This window comes from Sinocyclocheilus grahami, unplaced genomic scaffold, assembly GCF_001515645.1.
Source record: "Sinocyclocheilus grahami isolate Dianchi unplaced genomic scaffold, SAMN03320097.WGS_v1.1 scaffold88.1, whole genome shotgun sequence".
NCBI lineage: Eukaryota > Metazoa > Chordata > Actinopteri > Cypriniformes > Cyprinidae > Sinocyclocheilus > Sinocyclocheilus grahami.
Window position 1 is genome coordinate 1,186,842 of NW_015505267.1, and position 20,520 is coordinate 1,207,361.

The following is a 20,520-nucleotide window of genomic DNA, read 5'->3' on the forward strand; positions in this document are numbered from 1 at the left end:
ACCTTTAGGAAGAGAGCGGGAACCTGCTGCAGCTTCAACCTGTGGAAGACAAACACGTCGTACATGGCAGCCACGGCCAGCACGGTCACGCCCTGCTCCTTCCAAAGCATGCTACAGGAAGCACACGCCAAGGTGCCCAAGAACCACGTCCAGCTCCGTCCATGGGCACCGCTCATCCTCAGTGAGCAGTGGCGTAAGTAGCAACGCAGGGCCAGGAGGAAGAAGAGGGCGGCCCCTACATCAGCACGGCCCACAATGCCTGCCACAGCCTCGGTGTGGATGGGGTGAGCGGCAAAGAGAAGCCCGGCCAGCAGGCTCCAGCAACCCGACCCCAGCAGCAGGCTTGAGAGGCTAGAGAACAGGGCAGTCGTGGCGCAGTGTAGAACCACATTGACCAGGTGGAAACCCCAGGGATCTAAGCCGCCCAGGGCGTAGTTGAGTCGAAAGGAGAGCGTGCAGAGCGGGCGGTAGGACTTGTGGCTACCGCTGTGGGTGAGGAGTGTCCCCCAGAAGTCATCGTAGAAGATGTTGATCCAAGGCGTTTCAGGGAGAAGGTCCTGGTTGGTCTTGATAGCACGGCTGTGTGGAGAAAAAAAAATAGTTTAAGAATCAGATTTAAATTTATAAAAGTCAATTAATTTACTATAGTGTGCACAAGGATATTGCTTTTAAGAGTGAAAGTTGGGTCAGTCCTCATACCACATCACTTGTTCTGTTAGTGTATGAGCTATGACAGACATTCATCACTTGCTGAAGTTTTAACACAGCAGTCTTGACAAAAGATCAGGAGAGGGCATGACTAAAACACACATCACAGACATGAGACCATATGTGAAAGTATAACTCTGCATGTAAACTGAACAATAACAAAATCTTTCAGCTTTGTCAAAGTCATTCAGTAAGACAAGCGTCACTACTATTGATTTTCAAACCCGCTAATGCGGAGTATTAAACTTTGGAATGTAACTCTTCCTAGACCATTGCAGTTGCAGACATGAATGAATGGCAGGACTGAGCAATATTTATTTAAGAGCCCAAAAATGTTTCTTTCAAAAATTCTTGTTTACCTCTACATATACTGTTGCATTTAAAGGGGTCATATGATGTTGCTAAAAAGAACATCATTTTGTGTATTTGGTGTAATGAAATGTGTTTATGCAGTTTAAGGTTCAAAAAACATTATTTTCCACATACTGTACATTATTGTTTCTCCTCTATGCCCTGCCTTTCTGAAATGCGTCGATTTTTACAAAGCTCATCGGTCTGAAAAGCGAGGTGTGCCCTGATTGGCCAGCTATCCAGTGCGTTGTGATTGGCCGAATACCTCAAGCATGTGACGGAAATGTTACTCCCCTTATAATACTGTGATGCAATGTCCCGGCCGGAGCGACGAGACTAAAACATTAAAACCCATTATAAACGAGGCAATTTGTTGCATCCAGTGGGGACAAAATTATGGATTATAATGACTTATACTGTCTTTTTACGCGTTGCTTTGCATTGTGCCGCGTAAACATAAAACTAGGGTGACCATATGTGCCATTTTCCCAGGACGGGTCTTGGCCAGGATTTCTATATTGCTTAAAATATCTAGGTTTTGGCTTTGTTTGCATGTGCAGATCGATCGGTGTATGACATCAAAATACCTCGAGAGCATTTTGAAAGCATAAGGAACCGTCTGTATGGTATTTTGATGTCATACACCGATCGGTCTGCACACGCAAACAAAGCCAAAACCTAGATATTTTGGGCAATATAGAAATCCTGGCCAGGACGCGTCCTGGGAAAATGGCACGTATGGTCACCCTACATAAAACCATGTCTGCATTTGTGATCGGAGAAATGACAAACAACAAGCGCTACTCTACACTGCTCAAAACTCGCGTTTGAATCATCAGTGGCAAATCCTTTAAATATGAAAACGTACTTACAGTCTGTGAGTCAGAACAGCCGGCATTGTAGTCTACTCTCCCAGGATCAGGAAACAATCCTCCATAAAATGCGTTGCACACATCTGAATATTTGGGTTGAACTGTTCTGGAACAGTGTTGTAAATACAACTTAACCACTGATTTCTAGCCGTGTCCTCTTTTGGAAGACCAAACAAAGTATTTTGTTTGACTGGACCAGTCTTAACTTTTATAAAGAATATCTCTTTGGGTTTGAGACTTTAATCTCTGCAACTTTATGGATCTTATCTATTCACGAACAGCTTGTAACCCTCCAAAAAGAAAGGAAAACTTGAAATCGCATCATATGACCACTTTAATCAAACTCTTCCATGATATTCTGCTCAGGAATAAAAGTCAGTTAAAACAATAAATTTAACATTCCTCACACAAAGATGACCTTCTAGTTAAGCCTGTGAGGTTTGACTGGGACACAATAAGATAGAAAGAAAGATAAGGAGGAAATTGATTTTGACTTTCCTCAAAGTTTAGAAACTGCAGACATGTACCGCACCCTTGGCCAAAAACAAATAAAAGCTCAACAAAAAGACAGGAACCTCCATTTAGCCTTAAGCAAGCAAGAAGTGGTAACAAATGCCTGTCGATCACACCAACCCGAATATGCCAGAAACTGTCTATTGGCTATCCTGAAGAAACTGAGACGAAGAGAAAGAGAAAGCTAATGGGAATGCAAAATGCATAAAGACAGCCAATTTAGAAGAGAATGAGTGAATGGAAGGATAAATGTGCAGTTTACTCCTTGGGAGAAGGCTTTGGGACTCTAAATATGTCTAAGGAAGGCCTTATAAAAGTGTAGAGTTGTTCAGGGAACAGGAGGAGGCAGGGCAGGATACGCTCTGGAGGCAATAGACACACACTGTGCCCACGTTGTCTGACTGCGTCGCGCCGCCCAAGGCAAAAGCAAGACAAGCAAACACCACAAACACGTGTAAACAAAGAAACTAGAGTTACGTTATCCCATGTGCAGTCATCTGTGCCAAAAACCATGTCATTCAAACCCAAGGCGGTGGTATCTTGCTGTGAAACAAACACCCCCTTCTACCTCCTATGATCGTGAATGTATGCCTGAGCAGAAGAAGATGGTGCCGAACCGTAGAGCATAATTAGTCTCTTTAGAGAGTGCAAGCAATGACATAAGCTGTAATTAAAACAAGCAAGGGGAAATACGTGACAAGTGCGATAACGCACCATCAGTGCAACTGAATAATCAGTCTTCACAGTAATGGCGCCAAGAACGTGCAATTAACACAGAATGGAGACAAAAGGTTTAATGGAAACATGTTTACAATAGAAAGATATAATGCAAAAAGAGCAATGGATCCCTGGCTGTAGAGTGAGCCAAAGTCTTTGATCATTTGCCACTTGCTAGCACACTTGCCAGCCAGCATCGAACGCCTGTCTACCAGTCACCCATGAGAACAGATGGAACTGGGGAAAGTGAGGATATGTTACAAAAGACGAAACTGGCAAAAAAGAACTGGTTCAAGGACATGCTTCAACTTCTTGTTTGTCTTGGGGGAAATTTTCAACAAGACGTGATGAAATTGCAGCCATTGCCTTGTAAGAGTCCACAAGAAAAACAGATGCTCTGAGAACTACATTTCTCAGTGAGATAAAGCTCTCCGTCATCGGACACATTTCAATTCCCTTCCTTGACTTTGAATCACTCACTTTCTTGGTAGAATTTCATGTTTTTTTCCCCTCAAGCATACCTTCTTTATTTTTTCCAAGCCATTCATCAAATTAGATCTTCATCCTTCCGAACAAAAGGATAACACGAGAGCCATTGTGGCTCAATTACACCTCTGATTCATTTGGAAGGGGTTGCCAATTTACTGGATATTTTGGTGAACCAAAGAAAACAAACACCATTGCCTGAAGACTCGACACCCAACAGCCCAGACACGACAACAGACTCTGTGCCAGGCTTGGCAGGCAGGGGCTTCCGAGATCGGCTTTCACGTGAAGTGTAAATCAAAAAGGAACACTTGGAGCTCTGGTGGAGGATTGTAACTGAATCTCAGGAACAGTGGAAGCTCTCGGATTGCATGACGAGTACATGAATTCTTGAGCCAATGCCTGATTTGGCTTGACAGCACCCCGAGGAAGTCGGACTCCCTAGAATGATTCTAATTGGTGTTAGTGAGACAAATAATGTGAAAGCTAATCTCTGGCATGGGCTGATCATTCTTACCAATAAAGGAAGTAGAGAAGGACAGAACCTAGAGTCCAGCAGAAGCTTTTTTACATGCAAGAGTGCATTCTTACTCTTGACAACTCTCAGGGGACCCAGAGTATCACGCGATCCCAAAACTGGCCTCTTTGCTTCATCTAGAGTCCAATCAGCATGCTGGGGATACTGTGACCACATCTGTCAAAGCATGTTTGCTTATCGCTCTATCCCTGCCGTGACTGGCACGATGTTACGTTTTGCCCGACCCCAGCTCTAATGAGAAGTGAAATCCAAAATAAGTCCTTTGTAATCTAGAGCCCAGATCCCTCAGACTGGGAGCAAGATTTAGCTCTGCGGCCATGAGAGGAGCTTAAATGCTGCGGTGTCGATAGCAGGCTGCAACCTCAATGTTTTTGGACAAGTACAGCTTTGCTACATCCAAAACAAAGGCTTATAATTCGAACCAAAAGCAAAACAAACCATGCAAAGAGTCTGGTCTCTGGAATCAAAAGCAACAAGTGACCTACGGAATGACCATATTCCATGGGTTGCCTTACTTTCTTTACGAACTGGATGGATACCTAGTCTCGACGCATGATTAGCTTAGCGCACAGAGTAATTCTCTCTGCCAAAATGCATGAACGTCAGCTGGTGTTCGTATAATGCAAGTACATTAAGGGTCTATACGTTATAATGAAACAAACATAGCTCCCTTGAAATCCAGATATTCTTCTGAAAGTTTGAGACAATGCACAATTGTTTTCTATTTGTGCCAGCAAGTGAAAAGAGGGGGGAAAAGAGCACAGGCATTAGGGAGATGTGTTTTTCGGTCTGCCAAGTATGTGTCATCACCCGGCTACAGTGTCTGAAAGGGCCGCAGTCATATTTTGAGAGTGCCTACAGAGAGGCCGTCCGGTCTGTCCACTCTGCTCTCCTGCCTGGGCTTTTGTCTATGGTTTCTTCCCATGAGAGTGCCTGCAGGTCAATAACAGAATACCATCCCCTTATGTGGTGCTTATGCCAGAAGAGCTCTCAGGGACAACAGCCTTGTTCTATTGTGCAGTTTCATGAAGAAAAGCTGCACGGGCTATAAAAGAGGAAAATCAATTAATTTGTCGGAATAAAGGACTGAAATGTTGATGAAACTCCTTCCAAGCTGAGCAGCTCACACAAAGTACATGTGTCTTTCATTCTTTCAGTTCTTCCTTAATTCATTCACTCTCTCTTTCTATCAGTTGTTCATTTGTTCTTTCAATCTTTCTTTCTTTCTTTCATTTAATCTGTAATTTTTTTCCTTCAGTCATTCTAACCTTCATTCTTTCATTCTGCTGGTCATTCTTTCATACTTTTTTATTCATTCTAGGGGTCATTATTTCATACTATGTCATTAGTTCATTCATTAATTCATTCATTCTTTTGCATTCATTCATTCTTCTCCATTCATGCATTATTTTGTTTGCGTTCATTGATTTGCATTCATTCATTCTGCATTCATGCATTATTTTGTTTGCGTTCATTCATTTGCATTCATACATTCTTTTGCATTAATTAATTCATTCATTTGCATTTATTAATTCATCTGCATTCATGCATTCATTCATTCTTCTGCATTCACACATTTTGTTTGCGTTCATTCATTTGCATTTGTTCATTCCGCATTCATGCATTATTTTGTTTGTGTTCATTCATTCATTCATTCATTCATTTGCATTTATTCATTCTTCCGCATTCATGCATTCTTTTGCATTTATGCATTATTTTGTATTCTTTCACATTCATTCATTCTTTTGCATTTATGCATTCATTCATTCTTTTGCATTTTCTCATTCATTTATAGGATACGGTACAATTATTTTACCATGGTTTTTATATTGATTTAACCTTGTACCATGTAAATACTATAATACAATCATTATGTACATTTATATATATCAAAATACCTAGGTGTTTATTTCTGATACAATCACTGCACCATGGTACTGCCACAGGATTTTCTAAAAGAGTAAATCACAAGGCACAGGTTTTCCAGTAAAACCATCAAATCTTCAATATCAACAAACACCTAACTGCATATTATTAAATAAATTATTTTTAGTCATATTAGTAAAATAAATTAAAGAAAGAGGAGGCTGTGGCTCGACACGTAAGCTCAATGGGAACCTGAAATAATGTTTGTGTATTACCAATATGTCACAGCTGGCTACCACATTTGCTATTGCAGTAATTTCTTCCTATATTTCCTCTAACGAAGAGCATTAGGTCATGCTGTGAATCATGTCAAAAGGTCTTACCGCATCACAGCTTAAATAAAAGATCTATTTGCATAAATAAATAATTTACACATGGCAGATTATAGAGGTGCAAAGAGGTTTCAAAAGGCTAATCTTATTAATGCCGGCATTACAAGTCAATTCATACACCTGGAAAGAAAAATAAACTGACATTTCAAAGTTACAAAATGTGTTTTTTTGTCCCCAATTTACACTAAAGAAATGTCAAAGAATTAGTGAGGTACAAAGAGATCTCTTAAGATATTAACTAATAGATTTGACACTTTGAACAGTTCCTTGTTAAACAGCACAAAATCGATACCATGGTAAACTAAGTCAAATAAAATATGTCAGTCTGACAAGTTAGTCAAAATGTCAGCTGGTGTATTACTAAATTAGGGTCAGACAGAGTAAGACTAAAGGCTTTCAGTTGGTGGGCTTCAACAAACAGTGAAGCAGACACACACTGAAAGGGTCGGGGGCTCTGCAGTCGTAACAAACCATCTCGGGCCACCATGAAATCAACATGGTCACGGCTGGACATTGTTGATCTAAATGCCACAATAGCCACATTATCTAGTTTGAAACCATGTCAAAGCAAAAGGATAATGGGTGTGGACTTTTCTCATGTTTTGGTCATTTCTAAAACAGTATTATACAGTATAAACATTCAAGCACGATTTGATTAATGGCACTTTCCACAAACTCTCATCTTTGAACCTTTTCCACAAAATAATATGCACACATCAGCATCCATTTTAACTTTTTTACCGGCATGAATGAATCAATTGTCCACTAATGGCTAATCAATGAAAGCGCCATTTCCATTTAGGTTTTATTGACAAAAAGAAAAAGAAAAAAAGCACACTCAGCACATTGACTACTAAATTAGCATGGTGAAAAAGCGACCACCACTTTTAATTATATCATGCCACCCCTCTTGGGATTTGACCAATTGTAACTAGATAATAGCAATAACCAATTAGATATGCATATCCTCAAGGAAATACCGGTACATGCAAGACAACAAAAAGAACACTGTTTTAGCTGAAAAACAAATGTGTAATGGTGAAATTACCTAAAAGTGATGAATTAGATGAATTAAAGAAAATCGAGAAGGAGACGAAAAAGGAGGATAAAAAATAGGAGGATGAGGAAGTGAAGGAGAAGAACAAGAAGCAGAAAAAAACAGAAGGAAAAGAAAGAAAAGGAGGAGGATAAGATTGAGCGACAAGGACAAGTAAAAGAAGTGAAAGAAACAGAAGTAAGAAGGCAGAGAACTATTTACAAAGCATGGGCGGCTTTGGCCAAAAGCGATCAGAAAACATAAGTTACACCCTACATATCTGTCCTGTAACACTTTCATGGATTGTAACAGACTTTCCAAAAGGACTGTATGAAAAGGCCCTTTTCATCCCAAAAGAAATGTCTGGCCTCTAGGGAAAAAAGTATTTTAGAGTTTATCACAAGAAGGCGTGGGAGCCACTGAAAGGACATGCCTGAGACAAATTTGCATTTGAGATCCTCAGAAATCAGAGGGCATATGCTAGGACAGACTGCTTCCTCGCAGCACAAATATACCAGGACGCTCTACCGTCTCGTTTCCCCTGTCTTTTATTTCCATGCAAACACAATCTGTCAAAAGGAACATCTCTGATTTTTGGCAAAACGGTGGGTATTTGAAAATGATCAAATAATATAAATAAGAAAAAGCTGTTTTGAGACTGCTAGAAATGTGACTTCAGCCTCACATGGTAAACCACTAAATGTTTAATTAATTAATTAACAAGAACCTAAACAGACCAAAAAAAAAGGTGAATTTCTGCCAGAGTTTGTGCAAGATCAAGATCTTCAGAAATGCAATCCATATATACACATTTATATAATAAAATCGTACATAAACTACCGTTCAAAAGTTTGGGGTCTGTGAGATTTTTTTTAATGTTTTTTTAAAGTCTCTTATACTCACCAAGGCTGTATTTATTTGATCAAAAATACAGTAAAAACAGCAATATTATGAAATACTATAAACTTAATATAAACTACCTTTTTTAAGTTTTGATATAAATTTAAAATGTAATTTACTCCTGTGATGGTAAAGCTGCATTTTCAGCAGTCATTTCTCCAGCCTTCAGTGTCACATAATACTTCATAATTCATTTTTATAGGCTGATCTGGTGCTCAAGAAACATTTCATATTATTATCAATTTAATGGGTCATAACTAAAAGTGTACACGCACACAAATACACACACAAAAGATGTTCAGATGTGTGCTTCGTACTGTATCAGGTCAAATCTTTGGAGCTCAGTTAATTTCCTGTGGATCATAAAGTGGCACGTGCGTCAGCCAGTCAGCACTTCATACTGCAAACTAAGTTGCCTGTTTGGCATCACTGTTGACACATGATACATCTTGCATAAAGGTTACAAATGTGCTGAACAGGGATTTTCTGAATAGCCATCAAATAGATTGTTCTAACAAATGTTAGGGTTAGGTTGAACTACATATCACACATATTGCCGACCTGCAACGGGAAAGAAGAGTGTGGCGTTCACAACCTAAACTGATGCTACTGTAAGTACTAATGCCCGGCTGAAAACTGGGAGCCAGTTGCATGAACATAGCCACTATGTTAAGACTGTGCTAACTACATGACTACATTTTTAAGACTAGTCTAAGCAGTTTATGCAACTGGCCCCTGGAATTTTAAGGTTTGTTGCAACTGGTACCAAGTTCTTAAACCGTAGAAAATACAAAAGTTCCCACTCTGCAGGTTAACACTGGATCACCCATAATAATCAGTGTTATGAAAACTTCTTTCAAAAAAGTAATTTGCCAGGCTACTTGCGCGACTCCAGTCAAGCCACTCTTATGACGATGTAGGTAGCTATTAATTAACATAGCACAGGCAAAGAAACCACTAAATGGATCAATATTATTTTCCAATTAATATTATTTATAGGGCAATAATTATGTCAATAATTAAAAATAGTTTAATTTGTCATTTTAATAGTACAACTTTGTCACATTTAACTAATTCAGTTTCAAGAACACTAAATAAATTACCATTATGCAATTTTTAATAATAATAACAAGTGCATAAATAGGTGGCATAAACAAAACAAAACAAAAAAACAAAACTACTTGCTACACTGCCACGGTTTTGAAAACAAATATACTACTGTTCACTGCTACTATTTTAATTACTAGCCAACAATGATGACAAACAAATTCCTCAGGATAAGCTTTGTCAAATGCTACTTAGCTGCTACAATGGATACAAAATGACATCCATCCAATATCAATTAGCCTAATCTGCCAAACGTGTCATGCTCTGTGAATCCTCTGGTAAATGAAAGAGGCTTTGTTTTATCCAGAGTTTGACCCAGGTCTGAATACTCAGCCCACTCTCTGGCCACAGTACACAAGCCTCTCAACAGGAGGCTGTTTGTCACGGCTCGAGTCCCTCTGGCCGGAGTGTAATAAATTAGCTGGACTTTGTTCCTGCATGTTTGTGGAGCTTCTTTGTCTTCTCATGGAGAGAAAAAGAGAGAGAGAGTGGGTGACCTGCTTGTGGTGTTTGTGTGCAAGGTCCATCCTGAACACCTATGGGATGGTTTATCACTTAAGCGGCTCTTGTTGACACACAGGAGCACATGGGTAGGGAAACGAGGAGAATGTCATCGGATGGATGAGAACCAGCTGAAGGAATGCAGAGGGGAACATGTGGTAAGGGGATGGGAATGTAAACCAGAGGAGATTCATACAAAAAACTCTTCAGATGGGAGCAAATACACTGCGCCCACTGAGCAGGCTTTTCTTTTTAAGAATTTTATTTTTTCCCTAATTTTTGGACCGGTGCACCAGCGACATTCTCAGCGTTGCCTTGTCAGCAGGGTGTCTTGGCTTTCCGGTGAGTTATGTGCAATAGTCTGGCAAATGTCAGAAATTTTCAAAAAGAACATCTGCATTGTAGACAAACATCATCAGAAATACTTGGAATGGAATGAAATGAAATGAAATGAATTTAGCTGAGTGTCTTTTGCATCTTAACTTGGCTTTGCTTCGGTCACTGGAGCACACAGATTCCTGGTCTCCGGACACGTGGCGGATGTTCCGCAGTTGCGGGCTGGAATGCCTGCTTGCATGCGACGCAGCCCTTCTTTTATGAGGCATACCAGCAAACGGCCCGCGCCAGGCCATGGCACGCTATTGGTTTAGCCAAGACTTACAACAGTTAAGAGCACAGCATAATGACCGTGAATGCCAGCAGCTCAACCAACCAAATGTGAGCATCTTCAGTAAAATATTGGCAGCCAAAAACACATAGCCACCCACACACCGCTCCCACTGCCTTCAGATCATAATAAAGTTTTTTTTCCCCTGCTGCATATAGCTATTTCCAGGTCTTCTCCTCTATCTTGATCCCAAAAGCCTTTGTTCATTATAAGTCTGATGTGCTGGAAGCGATACTGATTACTTCAGCCTTTCAGAAGACACCAGGTAATCTATTGACTAGAGGCCATGATAGCAAATCAATCTATAGGAGGCAGAAAGACCTCCAGGACGATATCTGCTGTGTATGATTTATTCTTCATTTTTTTCCTCCTCAAGAATGAATGGTGTTTTACTAATTTTTGGAAAATTGGTAGTCCATACATGAAAGAAAAGTTACAATAAATAAATTAAATACACAACATACACTTTTACTGTTTATTCAATTTGGCACGACAACCCTTGACAAGGTTTTTGAGTTAATTTCAATGCACGCAACTGACTTTAAAAGGTCAAATTAAGTTTACCTAATCCATTTGTGTAAAAAATTAAAAAAAATAAAATATATATATAATAATACAATTTATTTTAAGTTGTATGCCAGAAAATAGTGCCATAGTCAATGTTAGACCAAGTCTAAAATGGGACAAAATTACAATGGTAAAATGTCTAGTACGCAAAATATGCCAAATTCATAAAACAGAGGATAAGTTTAAACTAATTATCTTTTTTGAAGGCTTAATTTAATTGCTAAACGTTCCTTTTTACTTTTTATTTAATTACTGTAATCTAATTACATTTTGTATTTTCTAAATGTAAAACTAAATAATGGGCCAATAAAAAGTTGTAAATCAAGATTATTGGAGTATGTTTACAAGATCTTTTCCAAAATCTTTCATCCACTTCTATTATTTTGTCATGAATAATCTTCATAATTACAATGCAAAATCCCCCAAAACTCTCTCTATTCCACAACAATTCCCTTTGTTAATGAGCTCACTGGAGCACAAAGCACACTTCCATGTGTGATTCCACATGTTCCACATTAATTATAGAAAATCACAGAGGATCGTTCATGGTGGTGCACAGTGTGATCTCATTAGACACAATCACAAAGATGCCTCTCGTTCAAGCACACACACTATTAGCTGCACATTAGGGGGCTTGCTCATAATTGAAGGTACATATGTTGACTGTCCCGTGCGTGTGTCCTGTGAGTGAAATCACAGATGACCCCCAACAGCACATACATGATGAGACCTTGACTTTATCCCTGCCCCCTTTCCTGCGGCGGAACAAATCGTCCTTTCAGTATGTCCAACTCACAGTTTTTAGTCACGTGACTGGCTCGAAGACCTGGTGGGCAAAACATCCATAGAACTGCAGAAGAAGCCTGTCAATTTTCTATCTGTTCCAATCCAAAAATATTTAGATCACCTCTCAAAACAATAAAACAAAGATATGTGAACAAAATGCAAGTTTTGGCTATTAGCAATCCATATAAATCACCCGCCACAATATTTCAATGACTAAAAACAGTGGGACACTGTAAAACGTTTAACGGGAAAACACTTAAAGTGCCTTTAAAACAGTGATATTAAAGATCAAATTCAGTGCACACCTTATTGAGGATCCGTGCTTTATACAGGAATGAAAATGAGACCGGAATATGAATGCAATGCGCTAAATGGTTAAATGTTTTCTTTATAATGATTTTCTATAAGAAAACATTTCACATTAAACTTTGCGCATTGAGTTTTTATTCTGGGTTCATCTGCTTGCTTGTACAAAGACCACAATATTTCAATGACTAAAAACAGTGGGACACTGTAAAACGTTTAACGGGAAAACACTTAAAGTGCCTTTAAAACAGTGATATTAAAGATCAAATTCAGTGCACACCTTATTGAGGATCCGTGCTTTATACAGGAATGAAAATGAGACCGGAATATGAATGCAATGCGCTAAATGGTTAAATGTTTTCTTTATAATGATTTTCTATAAGAAAACATTTAACATTAAACTTTGCGCATTGAGTTTTTATTCTGGGTTCATCTGCTTGCTTGTACAAAGTATGCATCATCAATAAGCTTTATACTGAATTTGGCCTTTCAATATCACTGTCTTACTACATTATTACTTAATGCAATCCTCATAAAAATGGTGGGCGTTCCTGTAAGGGTGTGACGTCACGTGAAAACTATGAATAATTAATTCTGTGCAAAACATAAGACACAACAGCTATGTTCCAAAATTTAGTGAGCTGCCTCGCTGCCTACATAGTAGTCATGGAACCACACAAGTGAGGGATCTGAAATGCTCTTCACTGGCTGCAGCAAAAAGCCTTGATGAATTCAATAGGATTTGATGATAGCATGTTGCTAAGATAAGCATAAAAAAAAACAGTACACAATAGGGCTGCACGATAAATCGAAATGGAATCGAGATCGCGATTCGACAGAAGCTGCGATCGTCATGCGTATCTTTCAGTGAAGCACGGTTCTGTGATCAGCAGTAAATCTCCATCCAAAGGACAGAGGGTGCTCTCGCGCTGAAACTCCAAATACGCCTCACAGAAGAAACCCAGAAAATGCCTATCGCTGCAGCTGAATAAACAGAAGATTCAACTGCTTTCATTGATTCAACGTGACTAATAAACACATGACTACGGCAATATACGGTTTATCAGAGTTCTTATTATTATAATTTTCATTAAAATAAAGTATATTTATAATGCAATGCCTTTATCACTGCTTAAATACTATGAAATATGTTGCGTGCCTTATTCTGTGTAAGAATCCACATTATCTCACAGAAGGATTTATTTCAAACACTCGACTGATGTTATGAAGTGAGTTTGGAGTAAAAACATGTTATTAAATGTGGTATTTTCACATGCTTTCAGATGGAGCAGCATTTACTTCACAGAGCCGTAGTTCACTGAGAAGCTATGCAAACAGCTATCATTATGGCGAACGATTTCAGAATCATGCAATAAAATCGTCTGCGATTTTATTTAAAAAAATTTAAACAAATGTTTTTTTGCGTAACTTGTCAGTGAACTACGGCTATGTGTAGTAAATTCTGCTCCATCTGAAACCACGTGATGATGATTTCCTGCTGATTACAGAACCGGCTTTTTTAACAAAATGCGCATGACAATCGCATTCGATTAATCGTGCAGCCCTAGCAACAAATGCTAGTTAATAAAATCCATTTTGAATTACACTGAGCTATTTTTACCAAGTTGAAAATATTCGAATAGTTAAATATACATCACCTTTCAATTTTATTTCCACACAAGAGTGAAAAGCAAAAAAGCCCTGATGAAGCTTCCGGAAAACAATCCAAAATCACGTCATTCAGTGCGGACTGGCCTTTGACTTTTTAAACAAACTAAGGATTTTCTTAAATTAGTGGCTGGAAGGAAAATGAGAGGGGGAAAAGGTTTGCAATAAAATGAAATACGACTAAATCTTTCCCCTTAAGGCGTGACATTAATTTGAAAGTTACCAAAATATATTTGGTGGTGTTATTGCGTGAGACGAAAGTGCCTGGTTATTCCGTAAACATTCTTAAAAGGAACTCAACCAGCCACTTAACTGTTTATAAATGCTTTGTCTTCCACATGGTGTCAATTTGCTTTTTTGTAAAGGAGCTCATTTACGCATTTTAGACTTTATAGTCACATAATCACAGAAACCACACCACCATCCTGGTAAGCAATCCTTTTTTACAACCTTTTGATTTCGCAATTGACTTTAAATCATCGTGTGACCACAAAGGAAAGACATCAGTTCTTTGAGAATCACTAAAATTCAAGCTAAAAATAGCTAGCAGATTTTGCTGCTTGAGAACCTTTCAAAATATTTGGTACATCATATGGTTTCAATGAATCAGAACCACAGAGATCTTCGCCGGGGCGAAACCCATCAGGAAAAAAGCTAAAATTTCATATGCCCAGCCATTCTCCTCCTCCTCCTCCTCCTCCTCCTCCTCACTGCCTGAGACAAAGAAACAGGAAAACTCGGCACAATCATCAATCAATAGCATTCTGAGCCAAATCTCCACCGTCTTCTGGAATCAAATCCAAACAGTCAGGCCATAGCAAACAAGCTCACCTTGAACGAGGCCAGTGGCACACCACACACTCGTCATTATAATCGCATTTTCCTGCCTTTAATTTGGAAAATGTCCTAACACACAATACATTACTGACCCACGAGGAGCTAAAAAACACACCAGTTACGGCTAAAATATGCGTGATTGACTTCGCTAAAATGATGATGACAGAAACCATTTGTTTGAAATAAAACAGAGGTATTAGGGAAGTCAGCACTTCAGATGAAGCCTTCTTGACAAATCGTTTACAACATTCCTCCAGATGACAGGACATGCGAACATGAACCTAATGCTGAAAGCACGTTCCAGAGGTGTTTTTATTTCCTCTAGAAGGAAGCACAAACATTTGTCAGGAGGTCATTTCCCATTGTCAAGTGTGCGTCTTTAACGTCTTTCGTGTTTGAAGACATGTTTAAGTCTTCAAACAAAATGTATTTCCTGATTAGCAACAGCCTTGCGCCTGAGAAAATGAGATTTGCTGTGTTGTTTAAGCTTGAGCTTTCTTTGATAAAGTTCATGCAAGAGGTCTTTCATAAACATCCTAATCAGTGACCGTTTACGCTCACCGATTTTCGTCAATACGAATTAAAGTGACAGTGTCATTAACAGCACCAAATGCAATCGCAACATGAAATAAGTTTCCAAACACTACGCCTGTCCACTGTTTTTCACACTAACAGTTAGCCATGCCCCCAAACTCATGCCATTGGATGAGATAATGTTCCTGTTTTGTGCCGGATGGGATTCTGCACTAAACAAAGTTTTGAAATCATCACAACCATCTGTTTACACTTTTGAGGGAAATCAACCTGCAAATGGATTACTTTCAGAATTCCAGAAATCTTTCAATATATCCGTTAATATTTCCGCCGATGCAGGCCAGCGAACAAGTAACAAAACATTTGCGCTAATAAAAACTGCATGTTTACTAGACTACGCATTAATTCATGTCAGTTGTTATTATGTTTGCATGAAATTTATAAAAATGTGAATTGTGTGAATTTTACAGATGTGGAAAAAGTGCCTAGGATCACAGTAGTTAAGACATTACTACAGACCACAACGACGCAAAATGAAAAAGGGAATTCGCCAACATCAAACAGTTCTTTGTTTTAACCAGAAATGGACTTTCACATGTATAAGAATTTATGATTGAAACACAAGCCATGGAAAAACATGAAACTAAGTGGTGTATATTATGTAGCAGAACAGCAGATGTGATTATGCCAACCATCTGAAGGAGGTCTGGCTCCTTTCAATCCATATAATACTTCAAACATAACCAGGTCTGACCTACACTTGATGCATCATTATGCACTTCTATAGTCAATTGACATCGAAAATTAGGAAAAGGTTCTTCCCTGTGCCATAAATGCCATCGCTGCTGACTTTTCAGCGCCAGCAACAGAAATCCCATTTTACCAAATTGTAAATGTGAGTTTGTCTAGACTTGACAAAGACAAGGACAACAAAGATAAAATGCTCATGTCAGACAACTTCAGGATATGAGACAATACCTTGAGTGTCAGTGTCCAAAATTGAAATGCCTCCTTTTCACTGCTCTATCAGGTCAAACGAAAATGAACAAAAGGGAACTAACATTCATGGCATGTCTGAGATGCTTACTAGTGGTCTATTGTTAGACTGTACATGGGGAGCAGAAAGATTAGGAGAGGGGGTTGAGGGAGGGTACTCCCAACGCTAAGGACAAAGAACCAGCCTCAGCTCTGCCCAATACACCAACCCTATGAATGGATGACACAAAGAAACAACGGAGCCTCTCAACTGGCTGCAGAGAGTGAGAACGAGGGAGAGGCGGAGATGGAGAGGTGCTCCTCTGCCCACACTTGAAGGCATGGCAATAGAGGAACAGTGTGAGCTTCGATCATGTGTGGTCCATTACTCAACCAGTAACAGCTTGACTATTCCCCATGCCTACGAGACAACGGAAACTCCCTCAGTGGGTGAACAGGGCTGATAGCTAAGAAAAGCCCCAAGAAACAATAGATAAGCCCATTCATCGTCATTAAGGAGACTATTGAATGGGTCGCAATATGCAGGCACTTCAAAATACCTCATTGGAGAGGAAAGGAGTGCCAGGTGGCAACTTGAATGGAGAAAGAAAACAGGAATAGTGCAATGACTCTATTGGAAGGCTTGCAAAACGACTACATTTTACTGGTAGACTATACACCCAGTCAACTAAGTCAGTGTTTACTTTTAAGTAAATGACACGTGAACATCAGGGCTGTGCACCTTTCCAAAATGAATTGCGAATACAGTAAAATTGCATTAACAGGATGACAAATGGCAAGTCAATTTGGAAACATGCAGAGTTAAAACAAATTTAAATAAATAAAAAACATGTAATTTTTAACCAGAAAAGCAGTTTGTTAAGATAATCTTTGAATGTTTGCTTTATAAAGCCCTCTTAAAGTTTCGAAAAGGCTTTAATATTTGAGGAAGAATAGAAGTTAGAATGAATAGAACAGATAGAAATATAGACATTACAATGAAAAAATGGTGAATAAACAATTTTCACTCAGGAAAAAAAAGAAATGCAAACATTAAATTAAATGTAAGGTTTTTATGTAGAAAAACTGAAATAGCATTTTCTTGTACTCCAATAATGTTTGTTTTATTAACAACTTTGAAAAAAAATTTGTTTACAGTGTAGACAGATCTATCATTTCCCAAAATGCATTACCTGTGTTGAATGTCTTGGAACTCCAGTTTAGTAAATTTATCTTCCTGTCATTCCAATTCTACTTCCTGTACAGTGTGGCCAATTTAAAGCCACGCATGAATTAAAAGGGAGCCAACTTTTCAATTCTGAATTTTGTAAAAACTTGGTTAACACTCCAAACAAAACTCAAACCGTCACAGGGTTTCCATACAAAATAAAATACATATAAACACACCAGGACACTTTGCAGAATAAGTACAACTGAGTAGATTCATGTGACTAGCCAATACAACTACTGAAAATCTGAAAATGTGTTCCTTTCTGATGAAGGTAATGGCAAATACGTTTTCTTTTTTTATGTTAGAGAAATCAAAACAGTCTAAATTGTAGGAAATTAACTGCTCAAACATGTTAAGCTTCTAGTATTACAACGTTTGAGGTCTGTGACTTTGCGGCTACTCAACGGCTACTTCTGCCAAAACGTCTTGAATCAAATAATATTATTTTGGGCTCAGAGAGGTTCAAAAGGTGCAAACCCAAGTCAGTTCTCATTCGAATCAGTTTCTGATTAACGCAGCTGACATTTTGTTAAAGTGCTGTGTCTTTACTAAAGTCACAACCAGCGAAACAAAACAGATGGGCTCTCAATTGGCTCAGATCAAACCGCTTCAAACTGCTGCATCAGTGCACGCCAGTCTGTCGTTGCTTTTCCCATCATGGCCATGCGCAGAACAGGGTCACGAGGCACAACTCAGGAAACCTCCTCTTGAAGATAACAACCTTACACATCCTCTTGAACACCGTTCGCAGTCTGCTATACACGCAACAGGCTCTTCTGTGAACATAAACAGACATATACAGATGTCATCAGCCTGTTAATGCCGCTGACAGAGGACCTTGTGTCTGGGGTGTTTACAAGCATGGAGACTAGCTCGAGGGTGTTTCTGCTGAATGTGGGAAACACAAGCAGCCCTTTCTGCAATAAAATGGTGAGAAAATACGGAAGCAGTAGTGTTTATTTGTCAACAGATTGTAAATTATTCACTTTTAAATCAAGCATAATTACTGAAATAAAACAGAATATATATTATGTAATATATATTAAATATTATCCATAGCATAATATGAATACTGTATGTATATATATATATATATATATATATATATATATATATATATATATATACACACACACACACACACCGATGATAATAATAATAAATTATTGACTTTTAGTTTTAAGTCAAGCATTTATCAAAAATGAAAAATATATAAAATGTCTATTATTTGTATAATAATAATCTAGTCTTAAAAAAAGAAAAGATAAAATTATTACATAAAGTAAAATATAGCTTGCAACAATAATAAATTATTGACTTAAATCAAGCATGTCAAAAATGTATATACATGTATAAAAATTTATATATAATGTATATTATTTATATAATAATCTAGTCTTAGAAAGGAAATATTAAATTATATAATATATATTAAATTATATAGATTAATAATCCTACTTATTGTTGTTGTTAATATAATTATTTATATATATATATTTCTTTTCTTTTTTTTTTACACCACTATTAAAATAAACACTTTCCTTAAAAAAAAAAAATGTTTTATTTGTTTGCCAATGTAAAAGTCACCGCCATGATTCTATGGTGCTGTAGGTAGTTGCCAGGGTGCTGCTATGCGGTTGCTAGGGTGCTCTGGGTGGTAGCTATTGTATTGATAGCTAGTTACTTGCTGGCTCAAGTCAAAGCCACATGATTTGAGGCATCATTTACACCTGTAGAACAAAAAGTGCTGAACAAGTTAAGCAGCACATTTTAATATTGAGGGTGAGGGGTTTGTTCTAAACCCCTAATCATAGGTATGAGAAATAATAACAGTAAAACTTGCCTCAGCACTAATGAAACATTTAAAAAAGCTAATTCAAAGGAAACTGTAACCAAAAGGGACTTCCGAACCAGATTTATCACTTTAGGGATACAAATGTTCAGCACGAAGACAATTAGTGTTGACAGCCACATCTAACCACTGCACAATCTATTGCTTAAGCTGTCTAAACATTAGATTATCTTATCAGACAGCTCATGCAAAGAAACATTCGAGCTGAGCCAAGCTACAGCGAAACATCATGAAACATTACCTCTTCTTATTAGGCCGCTTAAAGCACTTGGATAAGAAAGGCTCATTTAATCTTCCCCGCACTTTATAACTTCAGCAGCAATTTTGTTTAGTAGAGAATGAAAATAGCCTGCAGAAACAACGCTCTGATCAGGAATTCAAGAACATCTTGGTACAAGGAGGACTGCGATTGAGGAACATCATTCCAAGGATGTGCTCCGTGAACAGTTATCTGTAGGTTGATAAATGCATTCTGTACACGCCAAGAAAAAGGTCACATAAAATTATTCTTTATATGTCAAGAAAAAATGCTAATAGTGTATTTCTGTACTTAGACCTCATGGGAGAAAAGGTCATATTATTCAAACTGTATAATCTCCAGTTAATAGAAATAACTGGGATGAAAATAAATCAAGCAGTTCACAAAACCAATGTAATATGGTGAAAAGTTAAAGCTCAGGAATCAGGAATTAGTCTATACTATACTATAGAGCTAGGCAAAATATATCAAATATTAACTTTTTAAAATGTATTCAAATATTAACAAATAGGTATCATTCATATATAATATAAAAATATATAAGAAAACTGGAAAAATGCATACATTGTACACACTTTTTGACAATATTATAGATAGATAGATATTTTATTAAAAAATTATAAAAGTATTTTATAATATATTTTATTTATATTCCTTACAATTTTTACAGTTATTTTTTATAAAATAATTTTAGCTATATTGCCCAGTCGAATAGCATAATATACACACACATATATATATATATATATATTATTTTTTTTGTTACAAACACACACACACACACATTTTGTGACATTATTTTTTTGTTAGCTACACTCTCCAGCCTACAAGCATAATGCCAGTAGTTAACA

The 20,520-nt window shown here is 37.9% G+C and overlaps 1 protein-coding gene across 1 annotated transcript in view; it reads right to left on the reverse strand.

Moving 5' to 3' along the window:
* tmtc2b (transmembrane O-mannosyltransferase targeting cadherins 2b) overlaps window positions 1-15,139 on the reverse strand; it is a 67,566-nt gene extending 52,427 nt beyond the window's left edge. The window contains exons 1-2 of the mRNA XM_016274635.1: window positions 15,063-15,139; window positions 3-579 (exon numbers count right to left, since the gene is read on the reverse strand). Coding sequence (XP_016130121.1) covers window positions 3-579; window positions 15,063-15,067 — 582 coding nt within the window. The 5' untranslated portion in view covers window positions 15,068-15,139. The remainder of the gene's footprint in view (window positions 1-2; window positions 580-15,062) is intronic.
* Window positions 15,140-20,520: the final 5,381 nt, after the last annotated feature.